The sequence below is a fragment of the Somniosus microcephalus genome, chromosome 26, assembly GCF_052327205.1.
Source record: "Somniosus microcephalus isolate GS21.2 chromosome 26, FLI_Smic_1.0, whole genome shotgun sequence".
NCBI classification, from domain to species: domain Eukaryota; kingdom Metazoa; phylum Chordata; class Chondrichthyes; order Squaliformes; family Somniosidae; genus Somniosus; species Somniosus microcephalus.
Window position 1 is genome coordinate 1590162 of NC_141012.1, and position 13656 is coordinate 1603817.

Consider the following 13656-nt stretch of genomic DNA (forward strand, 5'->3'; position numbering starts at 1 on the left):
ACTGTACAGAATCCCAATGGACCAAACCCCTTCCCATTCACCCCCACTGTACAGAATCCCAGTGGACCAAATGCCTTCCCATTCACTCCCACTGTACAGAATCCCAGTGGACCAAACCCCTTCCCATTCACTCCCACTGTACAGAATCCCAGTGGACCAAACCCCTTCCCATTCACTCCCACTGTACAGAATCCCAGTGGACCAAACCCCTTCCCATTCACTCCCACTGTACAGAATCCCAATGGACCAAACCCCCTCCCATTCACTCCCACTGTACAGAATCCCAGTGGACCAAACCCCTTCCCATTCACTCCCACTGTACAGAATCCCAGTGGACCAAACCCCTTCCCATTCACTCCCACTGTACAGAATCCCAGTGGACCAAACCCCTTCCCATTCACTCCCACTGTACAGAATCCCAGTGGACCAAACCCCTTCCCATTCACTCCCACTGTACAGAATCCCAGTGGACCAAACCCCTTCCCATTCTGTGTTCATGGGACTTGAACTCATGAGCTTCTGACTCAGGCGAGAGTTGCTCCCAAATAGATAAGAAAGGAGGATTGGTGATACTGGTGAAGGAGAGATCACATACTGTAGTGAGGACTGATGTACATTCACACAGGGTTACTGTGGTTAGAGATCAAAGATCAAAAGGGATTTTCACATTGGAGAGGTTGTCTACAGAGCCCCTAATTGTGGGAGGGAAATGAAAGAGGAAATCTGCAGCTAGATCAAGGGGATTAGCAGGAATAACAAAATTATGGTCCGAGGAGATTTTAATTACCCGCTCAGTGATTGGGGCAGGGAGGGTGTAAACGGAGAAAGCGGAATGGAATTCCTGAAATGTGTGGAGGACTCCCTCCTCAAGCAGCTTGTTACATAGAATTACATAGAATTTACTACGCAGAAATGAGCCATTCAGCCCAACTGGTCTGTGCCGGTGTTTATGCTCCACACAAGCCTCCTCCCACCCTCCTTCGTCTCACCCTAGTCTGGAAGCCTATAGGTGGAGAGGTGTTGCTAGATCCAGTTATGAACTATAAAATAGATCAGGTAGATGAGTTAAATGTGGGTGAGCACCTCGGGAGGCGTGGCTACAATATGATAACGCTTCTTTTAATTGAATACTATCCTTAACTTCTTTAATTAGCCACGGATGGACCACTTTTCCCGAGGAGTTTTTATTTCTCAATGGAATGTATATTTGTTGAGAATTATGAAATATTTCTTTAAATATTCACCATTGCTTATGTATCGTCATACCTTTTAATCTAATTTCCCAATCTACCTTAGCCAGCTCGCCCCACATACCTATGTAATTGTCTTTATTTAAGTTTAAGACCCTAGTTTCATACTTAAGTACGTCACTCTCAAACTCAATGTGAAATTCTATCATATTATCAACACACTTCCCCAGAGGATCCCTTACCAAACTATCTCAAAGGCATTCCATGAACTTGTCCTCTGAACTACTTTTGCCAATTTGATTTGCCCAGTCTATATGAAGATTAAAGTCCCCCATGATTATTGCATTATCTTTATTACAAGCTCCTCTTATTTCTTAATTAACACTTAGGGCTCGATTTTCCAATCCCCGAGGAGACGGGTTTGGAGGCGGGAGTGGTGGGAAAATTGCAGAATCGGGGGCCAGGAACCCATCCCGCCCCCAAACCGCCTCCGTGCCAATGTCCCAGGAGGTGGGTACCCGACCTGTGCTGGGAGCCGCCTCCCCGAGGCGGGAAGGGGATTAGTGCCAATTAACTGCCTGTTAACAGGTAGTTAACAGGCAATTTTTTGCCTTATCCCTATTTTAACCCTGAAGTGTGGGCTGTCCGATGGCTCCGAACCACGCCAAGTTAGCGAGGCGGACCATCGGTCTGTAGGGGTTGGAGGGGTCGAGATGTCCGTTGTGCAGGTGAGTGATGGGTGCATGTGTGCAGAGGTAAGTGTGTGAGGTAAGTGTAAAGTGTTTTAATAAGTTTTACTTAGCTTTACTTTCTCCTGCAGGCTTCCTTCCTTCAGTTCTCGAGAGTCCCTCAGCTCACCGGCACAGAAAGCAGAATGGCCGCTGAACTGCCAAAAGCTGCAGCCTCTGCTTTCTGGTCTGGAGAGATCTCTAACTGAGTCTGAGTAGAAGGACTCACGTTAGAAGACAGACTGTCAGTGATTGACAGCTTCACAGAGCCGCCAAACGCTGATTTTTCATTTGTCAAAAGCTCTTGACAGATGAAATGTCAATCGCTGACGTCACCAGTAACCAGGTGTCCCATAATTGGCCTGCTGAGCCCGCTGGGCGGGCTTAACAAGGTCAATCAAGGGAAAATAGCGTGGGTTGGCCACAAGTCGATGGAGGCGGGACTACAACCCAAAAAAGTGGGAGTCCCGCCTCCAAAAGCTCCCCATTGACAAAATCCAGCCCCTAGTGTCAGCTGTGGCTCAGTTGGTAGCTATCTTGCCTTTGAATCAGAAGGATGGAGGTTCAAGTCTGACTCCAGAGACTTGAGCACAAAAATGTAGGCTAACACTCCAGTGCACTGTCGGAGGGGTGGGCACAGGAGGGGTGGGCACGGGAGGGCTGGGGAGTGTGTGTGTGCTCAGTGTAACAGGCTGTTGACTAAGGATCGGTACCCACAAAATCCAAAATCCAAGAGCTGGTCCCCTCCCACTCCAACATCAGGATCCTGAGTCTGTGCGGTCAGAGGGAGAAGAAAGAAACTTGATATTCACTGAAGATCACTTTGAAAACAGTGAATAACACAGAAACATTGTCAATTCTGATGTCATTTAAAGAGATCGTGTCCATAATCTACAGTCCACTCTAGAATTTTAATTAGTGATGTTAAAATCATTGCTTTCTACAACAAATAAATACATTGAAAACAATTCTAATCAAAGACACAGTGCTCTTTGCTCCAAGAGGTCTCCACACTCCTGAGACCGAGTAACTTGCTATTCCTCAATTAGTTCTCCAAGTTGTGCTGGATGTAGTCCGACAGATTTGCGAGTTGGGACTGAAGTTCCTGCTGAATGCTGTCTGCATTCAGGCCAAGTTTCTCTTGCATGTCCTCCACTTTCTGACTGACCACTTTGTTGACTTTGTAGAGAGCCATGCTCTGATCGAAGGCCTCGAATATCTGGTTGATGTTTCTGTTGAGATCTTTGATGTATGGGGTCAGACTTTGGTTCATGCTTCCCACGTTCACAATGAGATTTTCTTTCAGTCCAGTGGTGTTCGTGGCCAGCTTTTGCTTCAGAACTTCCACATTCTCCTTCAACTTTGATTGTAACACCTCAGCATATGGCACAGCCTTTGGGCTCATTTCACCAAGCTGATGGGTCACCTTGACCGTGGCATCTTTGACATTGGGAATCAGCCTATTGAACAGCTCCTGGATTTTCTGGTCAAGCCTGATGCGGTTCCCCTCAGCATTGTCGTCCAACGCCTTACTGAGATTGAACTGCAGCTCGAGTTTTTCAGCAAGCGGTGTCAGAGCATCCCTCGGGATCCTTGTGTTGTCTTCCAGTTTGGCCTGAAGCTCTTTGGTGTAGGGAGTCAACATCCGGCGAAGTTCCTCAGCGTTGTTGTTCGGCTGGTGGCGGAGTTCTTCAGCGGAAGGTGTCAGCTTCTCATGAAATTCTGGAATGTTCCTGCTGACCTTCTGGTGCACCCCATCAGCGACAGGAGAATATTTTGTCCTGAGGAATTCCATCTCCTGCTTGATCTGCCAGTGAAGTTTCTCAACGTATTCTGTCATCGCCACATGAAAGTCGTCTGGGACGGGAGCCAGCTTCTGCAGGTTATCCTTTATATGATAACTGGAAGTGCAAATAAAGAAAAGGTGATTTATTACAAAGACAGAATAGGAAAAAAACATTTTGTTTGAGAGCTTTCTGGTGAATGGACTCTTGGCGAAGATTGGTGAAGAAGCAGAGCACAGTGAAGGGGCGAGAAACGATGAGGACAGTGAACCAGACATCGCACAGAGCAAGTTTCTACCATTAGAGTGGGATCGTGTAGTATTGATCTCTAGTTCCAGGAATGGGTTAATCAGACACACCCAGTCACGTCCATCTCACAGCGCTGCTGTGGACATTTTTTGGTCATGTGATTCCCTTCGTTTCTGTAATTATTTTATGCTCTTGTTTGAAGTTGAATGGTCGACAGCCACTGGCTCGTGGGTCACTGTCCACTGGCTGACCACTGAGGTGAAAGTGCTCCCTGTAGCTCCTCACCTTCTTCTCAATACGCCCCATGACCCCAATTCAGTTCAAGCACTCCGCAAATTCTGATCGATTCGTGTCGATCCCAGCCCAATGGCATTGGGATTTAAACTTTCAGTGACCTTTCTCCATTCAATATTGGAGAATGATATTGGCAAACAATGATGTGGAACAGCAATGGGAAACATTTGGAATGGTGTTCAACGGAGTCCAGAAAATACATATTCTGCTAAAAATCAACAATAAGCTGAACACTAATGAGACACCATGGATGAGTAAAGCCATAAGGGAAAATTAAGGGTAAGGAAAGAACTAAGAAATAGGAGCAGGAGTCGGCCATTCAGCCCCTCGAGCCTGCTCCGCCATTCAATAAGATAATAGCTGATCTTCTACCTCAACTCCACTTCCCTGCACTATCCCCATATCCCTTGATACCATTAATATTCAAAAATCTATCGATCAGCTATCAGCTCGTTAACTGCCTACATAATCCCTTTTTACCAGGCTCCTCCCATTTTAAGATATTTTCAGCGTGTTTCCGTTGTGCGACAAATTCGCCGGCTGATTGTGTCGGGTTCAGCAACTCGCTGAATTGTTGACAGCTGCACCTGCAGCTTAAAAGTGGACCTGCAACATGGCTGACTGTCAGATGGCAGAACTTTGTGCTTTGAGGTTTTGGAACACATTTTGCAGGTCTATTGAGCTTGTGAGTGTTTAAGCTGAGATCCATATGCACTGCAACCTCCTTGGAATACCCTCTGACCTCATTGAGTGAGCACTTATAACATCTCTTCCTCAACTGAGCGAATACCAGCGGGATGGGAACCATTTATACCCTCTCATCCTGGTCCTCAGAATCGGAGGAAGAGCAGCCGCGACAGCAGCAGAACCAGGCACAACAGCAGCAGCAACAACAGGAGCGCCAACCTTCTCCCCACCCACCTGATGCTGCACAGGGCAGAGGGCGTCAGCGCAGGGCTGCACCTCGCCGCAGGAGATACCCCCAACACAGGGTTTACAGGCAGAGGATGAGCTTCCTCAACATGACTGAGCAGCAGTGCCAAAGGAGGCTGAGACTTTCGCGAGAGGTAGTCGCTGACATCTGTGCATTGTTGCACCAACACCTGGAGCTCAGAGGAGCGTGTGGACACTCCTTACCAGTGGCTGTCAAAGTCACCACTGTCCTCAATTTTTTTGCTTCGGGGTCCTTCCAGGGACCATCAGCAGACATCAGCAGCATCTCCCAGGCGGCCGCACACACTTGCATCATGCAGGTAACCGATGCCCTCTTTGCCAAAGTGCACAATTACATCCACTTCTCCACGGATGAAGCAAGTGTAACTGTGCATGCGGTTGGCTTTGCAAATACAGCAGGCTTGCCAAATATGCAGGGCATCCTAGACTGCACACATGTGGCCCTTAGGGCACCCCATCACAACCTAGCTGTATTTGTCAGCAGCAAGGGCTTCCACTCCCTTAACATCCAGTTGGTGTGTAACCACAGGAAGAACATTATGCATGTTTGTGCCAAGTTGCCTGGCAGTTGCCATGACTCGTTCATCCTGCGGAAGTCTACTGTGCCTCAGCTCTTCAATCCTCCGACACAACTTTCTGGATGGCTACTTGGCAACAAGGGCTATCCCCTGAAAAAGTGACTAATGACACCGATGAGGAGGCCATCAAACGAAGCTGAGGAGCGATACAATGCCTGCCACATTTCCACCAGTAGAATCATAGAGCAAACTATCGGCTTGCTCAAAATGCGATTCAGATGCCACGACAGATTTGGACACACCTACCAGGGTCTCCAGAATTGTCTGCTGTGCCCTGCACAACATTGCACAATAACGTGGTTTAGCAATGTCTGAGGAACAACTGGCTCAGAGCACAGCCTCCTCGGAAGAGGAGGAGGAGGAGGAGGAAGAGGAGGAGGAGGAGGAGGAGGAGGAGGAGGAAGAGGAAGAGGAGGAAGAGGAAGAGGAAGAGGAAGAGGAGGAGGAGGAGGAAGAGGAGGAGGAGGAAGAGGAGGAGGAGGAGGAGGAGGAAGAGGAGGAGGAGGAGGAGGAAGAGGAGGAGGAAGAGGAGGAAGAGGAGGAAGAGGAGGAGGAGGAGGAGGCAGCTGATGAGGGACGCCTTGCAGGGGCTGTGGTTTTCTATCACTCTCACCACCATCATTACAGATGAAAGGCGCCCTCACCCCTCACTGCAACTACCATTTCTGAGCACACATAGGCCACCGCTTTTCTTTAATACATTTATATTAACGATGACAAACGTTTGTATCAGATGAAAACACCCAAGTGACTACCCTTGTGACTATTTGTGTGTTAACTTTCTCTTACAAGTGCTTCTACATGGTGCTTCCCCTGTGGCTTCAGTGTAGAGGCACCGTGCTCACTTTTATGCTGCGCCTGGTTTGACGCCTTTGGCGGGCATCCTCTGGGTTTGGGAGCCTGGGAGGGCTCAGCAACAGTCTGCTCCTCCTGCGGCTGTGCAGGGGCTGAGATGGCCATCTCAGTTGGGTGAGGACTCTGGGGCTCTGACCGAGGGCTCCGCTGTGGCATGGGCATGTGAGTGCTTGGAGAGGAGCCCACACTTCCTCGTTGTCGACCACCAACATCCCTCTCATGGGTCGCCCACACTTCACTGCCAGCAAGTAGCTGGAGAGCACCTTGCTGCACATCAGTGGGGCCATGTGGACCCGTCTCTGTACTGACAGTCCTCATAACGGGGACCTCTGGGTCCTCACCTCAGTAGAGGCCCATCTATCCTCCATAGCAGACCATCTATTTAGAAGAGTCACTGTAGTGTATGTAACCTGTACTACCTTAAGAGGATACCTTAAGGTGATGGACTACTTTTTAACGGCTCCTGTACATTGTAGTACCGGTGGTGACCACACCGGTATATAAACCCTGCGGAGCAAAGTGTACCTCAGTTCCCGCCCTGACCCTCAATCACTAAAGACCTGTTTACTTACTTCTGTTGTCTGTGTCCTGTTATTCATTATAACTGCACTTGTAAACACAGACTCAACAGTCACCACGCTAATTTGAGTCTGGTGATTTATGTCCTCCATGGAGATTGTCATCCTTTCCATGGTGGCACCTACATTTGTCATTACATGCACCACGCCATTGCTCATGTTAGAGATGGACTCCTCCATTCTCTGCACACTCGCAGTAACCCTGGATGCAAAACCTGTCAGAGACTCCTGCACTTGTTCCTGGAGTTCCAGCACTGCTCTCTTTCTGGATGGCCCCAGAGGCACAGGGTCCACATGCAGTTGAGCAGAGCTGGGAGCACCCTGCGGCCTCCGACGAGGACTCTCCACTGCTGTCCCTGTCTCCACCATCTGCTGATGCTCACTTGTGAGCTGCGATACACCAGGTGACAACACTACTCTATCTTGCGAAGGACCCACCGAGATGTGCGTATCTGCGTTGGAGTTGGGTGCACTGATTTCTTCTGACGCTGCTCCCTCAGAGGTTGCAGCTTCCTCTGAGGAGTCATCCGGCTCTTCCTCATGGACTGTGGGGAGGGTGGGCTCTCGATGGTCCTGTGGGGGAGTAAAGGCATGAGTTAGACATGTGATTTTAGGTAGCAGAAACATCCTATTGTGCAGGTGATCAGAACTCAATCTGTATGAACATCAGATGCCATATCAGTCAGTCATGAAATCTAAATCATAGAATCATAGAAAGTTACAGCACGGAAGGAGGCCATTTCGGCCCATCGTGTCCGCGCCGGCCAACAAAGAGCTCCAGCCTAATCCCACTTCCCAGCCCTTGGTCCGTAGCCTGGCAGGTTAGAGCATCCCAAATGCACATCCAAGTACTTTTTAAATGTGGTTCGGGTTCCTGCCTCTACCACCCTTTCAGGCAGTGAGTTCCAGACCCCCACAACCCTCTGGGTGAAGAAATTTCCCCTCAAATCCATAGAAACATAGAAGATAGGAGCAGGAGTAGGCCATTCGGCCCCTCGAGCCTGTTCTGCCATTTAATGAGATCATGAGTACCCTGTCCCTGCTTTCTCCCCATATCCCTTGATCGCTTTAGCCTTAAGAAATATATCTAACTCCTTCTTGAATATATTTAATGAATTGGCCTCAACTGCCTTCTGTAGTAGAGAATTCCACAGGTTCACCACCCTCTGAGTGAAGAAATTTCTCCTCATCTCAGTCCTAAATGTCCTACCCCATATCCTGAGACTGTGACCCCCTCGTTCTAGACCCCCTAGCCAGTACTGGTGCTAGTCCCCCGTGAACTAAAACACCTTCCTCCCACACCACTCTTTGAGCCATGCATTTAAACCTCTAGGCGGAAAAATTTGGTTGGTTTGTGCCTCCTGTTAGCGCCCTAAGAGGTTGCTAATGGGGCGCAAAGCAACTAGCGCCCGGGCGCGGCGATGTTTGCGCCACTCATGAAATTGACTAGAGATTTTGCGGCGCGCAAAAGTTTACCGCCCCGATCTCCTGCGCCCGCAGATCATGACACCAGTCGAGTGTGCAAAGCCCTGGTGGTGCCCCGTATCGGATATTGAGTGGCGGCCCCCTTCTTTCTGCCTGGCGCAAGAAACGACAGGGAGAATGGAACGTTTCCCAGTCGGTGTGTGGCTGGGGGGGGCGCTATTTAAAGGCGCCCTCTTCTTGGCTTTTTCTGTGGTAGACATTTTTGCACCACTCATTCTGACAGAGAGAGAGATTCTGCGAGAGAGATAGAGAGACTTCTGCATAGAGTGAACGCTGTGTGAAGTAGTTTTGGCTACTGAGCATCACTTTGCTGGTAGCCCGCTGGGTCCCGGAGCTTCACCCTCATCAGACCCTTCCCCCCTGCTCCCCACCAGGGAAGACGTGGTCCCATGTGGGCATGGGCTTCCTCAGGAGAGGGTGGCGCTGATGCTCCGGCTTCCTCTTCCTCCTCGCCTGCGGCTTCGCTCCCACTGGCAGCTTGAGGGCCCGCCTCCTCAGCTGGTGAATCACCATCTGAAAGCAGGGAGGTACAAGAGTGGCTTTAATGTCAGGACAGGGGGGCAGTAAGGGAGGAATGAGTGCAGTGATTTGGTAAGTTGGATTGAAAGTGTCAAAGGCTGATGTTGTGAGGGACAAGTGGAATGAGAGAGGAGAAAAAGCTGATGACCTTACCATTGCTGTCCCAAATGGGGTCGACCTCTCCAGGGGCGACGGGACCAATCACCTGGCTTGCCACAATCCTGTGGACGCGCCCCTCAAGATCGCTGAGGGGTTGCAGCTGAGGCCGCCCTCCACCCGTCCGTTGCTGCTGTCTCCTATTATGAGATAGCTTGGCCTGCAAGAAAAAGGACGCCGTCTGAGTAAATATACAACCATGGTCTTGCCTGATGTGCCTCCCATAGGTGAATAGCCCTTACTGTATGCAAAGTGTGGGATGTGCGTGTGTGTTTCATGAAAGGGCCATAGGTGTTGGATGAGTGTTGGGCATTGGGGCTTTTAAAACCCTCTGGCCATAGAGTGAGGTTGAGATGGAGGGATGGAGAGTTATTGAAAAAAAGCCACTCCCCCTGATGACCCGAGTGAGATCGTTGAACTTTTTGCGACATTGGGTGTGGGTCCTGGGCACCATGCTCCTGGAGGAGACGTGCTGAGCCACCTCCCTCCACACTCTTCTGTACTCGCACGGCAAAGGCCTCCTGCCACTCTCAGGGTAGAGTATTGATCTTCTGCGCTCCACCGCGCCAACCAGAGCCTCCAAGGCTCGCTCGCTGAAGCGCTGAGCTCGTTCTCTCACCCTCTCCATAGTCCTTGGCTGGAAAATGTAGTCACAGGTCTCTCCAGGCCAAGATTCAAGGCTGCAATGAGCCGGGTGTGGCTGCAGAGCAAGATCGACCCTCCCCTTTAAGAACTGCCCGGCGCCAGTGTGTCTGTGTTCCATTGCTGACTGACATCACCTGCGCTGCGCCCGCGCTCTGAGGTAGCGCCTCGCTCCTCGGCCTTTGCGCCTTAAGACAGGTGTGAAGCGCCTGATTTAGCGCTCCAATCAACTCCAGGGGCGATAAAAGCCAAGTTTGCAGTCAGAGGCGATAATTAGCGCCAGGCGCTAAACTTTGCGCACGGCCGATAATTGCACCCCAAACGGGGCGATACTGAATTCCTCCCCCCAATCTGTTTGTCCCTGTGCCAATTTGCACGTGGCTCAGGTAACACTCCAGAGATTATTACCTTTAGGTTCTGCTGTTTAATTTGGATCCTAGCTTCTCAAACTCCCTCAGCAGATCCTCATTCCTAGTTCTACCTATGTCGTTGGTTCCTACATGGACCACGACAACTGGATCCTCCCCCTCCTTGTCCCACTCCAAGTTCTTCTCCAGCCGCGAGGAGATGTCTTTAACCCTGGCACCGGGCAGGCAACATTACCTTCGGAACTCCCGGTCACAGCTGCAGAGAACAGTATCTATCCCCCTGACTATACTGTCCCCTGCCACAACTACATTCCCTTTCACTCCCCCCACTTGAATGGTCTCCTGCCCCATGGTGCCATGGTCAGCCTGCTCATCCATCCTGTAGGCTTTTTCCTCATCCACATTTGGACAAGGGCAAAGGCTGAGGCTCCTCCAGCGCTGCACCTGGGGTCCCCTTACCTGCCTGAGTTACAGTCACACCCTCCTGTCCCTGACCACTAACCAGGCCTGTACCACTACCTAACCTAAGGGGTGTTACTGCCTCCTGGATTAAAGTGTCCAGGTAACTCTCCCCATCCCTGATGCCCCGCAATGTCTGCACCTCAGACTCCAGCTCAACAACTCTGAGCTGAAGTTCCTCAAGATGCAGGCACTTACTGCAAACGTGGTTGTCTGGGATCACAATGCTCTCCACAAACTCCCACGTGCTGCAGTTGCGGCACACCTCCTGCACTGCCATCCCTGTACGACCTTGATTTATTTAATTAAAGAGGTATACATTAAGTACATGCACAACAGGGGAGAGCATGATAAGGGAGAATGTGCAGAGATTAGGAGAGAAGTCAAAAAAACTATTAGGAAGGCAAAGAGGAAATATTAAATTAAATTATCAAGGGACATAACACAAAATAGTAAAATATTTTACTGGCACATAAATACAAAAAGGAAGGTTGGGATGGGAGTAGGGCCACGAAGGGATAGACAGTCAGCGACAGAGAGATGGCAGAAATATTAAATAATTACTTTGCTTCAGTATTTACCAGGGAGCCAGAACAGGTGGAGATTACATTGGATGATGAGATTAGAAATGATAGAATCGTATTTAAAATAAAAGGAGGAGAAATATTAAATAAACTAATCAAACTTAAAGAGGATAAAACCCCTGGTCTGGATGGATTACATCCGCGCATTTTAACAGAATCCAGGGAAGAGATAGCAGAGGCATTACTACACATATTTAATAATTCGTTAGAAAAAGGTGCAGTGCCAGAGGACTGGCGGATAGCTAACGTAACACCTATATTTAAGAAGGGGGATAGAACATGTCCAGGGAATTATAGACCAGTCAGCTTAACATCGAAGGTAGGAAAAATAATGGAATCCCTACTAAAGGAGAAAATAGAAGAACATCTAGAAACCAAAAATATAATAATGAATAGTCAGCATGGATTTCAATAGGGAAAGTCTTGCTTGACTAACCTCATTGAATTTTTTGAAGAGGTAACAGAGAGAGTAGACAAGGGTAATGCAGTAGATGTAATTTATCTAGATTTTCAAAAGGCCTTCAATAAGGTACCACATAATAGACTGATGAACAAGGTCAGAGAATGCGGAGTCAGGGGACAAGTAGCAGAATGGATAGCTAGCTGGCTTCAAGACAGAAAGCAGAGAGTGGGAGTAAGGGGTAGCTATTCACAGTGGCAGAAGGTGGGTAGTGGTGTTCCACAAGGATCAGTGCTGGGACCACTGCTGTTCACAATTTATATTAACGATTTAGACTTTAGAATCAAAAACACAATTTCTAAATTTGCGGATGACATCAAATTGGGGGGATAGTCAATACTGAGGAGAACTGCAACAAATTACAGGAGGACATTAATAAACTTGCAGAATGGGCATATAATTGGCAAATGAAGTTCAACACAGATAAATGTGAGGTATTACATTTTGGTAGGAAGAATAGGGAGGTCACTTATCACTTGGAAAATACGAATCTAAATGGGTGGAGGATCAAAGGGATCGCGGAGTAGAATTGAAAAGTAGTGAAGTTATGTCAAACCCGTATTGAACCTTGGTTAGACCACACTTAGAGTACTGCATGCAATTCTGGTCGCCATATTAAAAAAGGATATAGAGGCACTGGAGAGGGTGCAAGAAAAATTTACAAGTATGATACCAGAAATGCGAGGGTACACCTATTAGGAAAGGATGAACAGGCTGGGTCTCTTTTCTCTTGAAAAGAGTAGGTTGAAGGGTGACCTAATAGAGGTCTTTAAAATTTGTGGCGAAGAACAAAACTAGAGGCCATCAATATAAGATAGTCACCAAGAAATGAAATAGAAACCTCTTTACCCAGAGTGGTGAGAATGTGGAACTCGCTGCCACAGGGAGTGGTTGAGGCGAATAGTATCGATGTATTTAAGGAGAGGCTAGATAAACACGAGGGAGAAGGGAATAGAGGGTTACGCTGATAGAGTTAGATGAGGAAAGACGGGAGGAGGCTCGAGTGGAGCATAAACACCGGCATGGACTGGTTGGGTGAAAGGCCTGTTTCTGTGCCGTATATCCTATGTATGTAATCCTATGTAATATTTTCCTGAGCCGCCATTTCATGCCATGCCCCAGGAGCCTGACCGGTACTGACGGAGCCAGCTCATACCCGTTACTCACTTGAGTCGTTGGCCGATTTCCGAGCCCTGGATCTGATCTACGCCGTCCTTGGCATTGTTGGTCAATTGGCTGATGTCACCCCAGAAGGCATCTCGGCCCTGATCTCCATTGACATCAGCCCGGGGGCCTATAGGGAGGAAGGAAACGATAGGATCAGAGTGGGAACAGAAGAAGAACATTCAATGAATCTACTGTTCATTTCACAGACAAGCGGCTTGTGGTGGTTTGAGATTCTTGTTTCAGAACTGGTTCTGTTGACCTCCTGGAACCAAGGCCCTTTGCCCCAGCCGGTGAGCTCCCACGATGACTTCCCCAATACTCCGGGTCCCAGGCAATTCCACATCATGGCTACTGTCAAGTGAGGTCTGAATAGAAATGTGTCCCGATTGGGAGCGGCAGCTTGTAAGAACTGAAGTGTAAAAAATTACCTCGTGCAGAATCGCGAAACAGGCGGCATTGGATCGATCGCCCATTACACACCCGCCCGTTACACAACCGCCCGTTATACACCCGTCCGTTACACACCCGCCCGTTACACACCCGCCCGTTATACACCCGTCCGTTACACACCCGCCCGTTACAGACACGCCCATTACACAACCGCCC

At 49.0% G+C, this 13656-nt stretch overlaps 1 protein-coding gene across 5 annotated transcripts in view; it reads right to left on the reverse strand.

Moving 5' to 3' along the window:
* Positions 1-2810: 2810 nt before the first annotated feature.
* LOC147100202 (uncharacterized) overlaps positions 2811-13656 on the reverse strand; it is a 97252-nt gene continuing 86406 nt past the window's right edge. For 4 of the 5 annotated variants that reach the window (XM_085967638.1, XM_085967640.1, XM_085967641.1 and 1 more), the window contains 3 exons: positions 13051-13177; positions 7649-7783; positions 2811-3819 (listed from right to left, as the gene is read on the reverse strand). In XM_085967638.1, the coding sequence (XP_085823764.1) occupies positions 2964-3819; positions 7649-7783; positions 13051-13177 (1118 nt within the window). In that variant the 3' untranslated portion in view covers positions 2811-2963. The remainder of the gene's footprint in view (positions 3820-7648; positions 7784-13050; positions 13178-13656) is intronic. The other variant, XM_085967642.1, reaches the window with a different exon arrangement.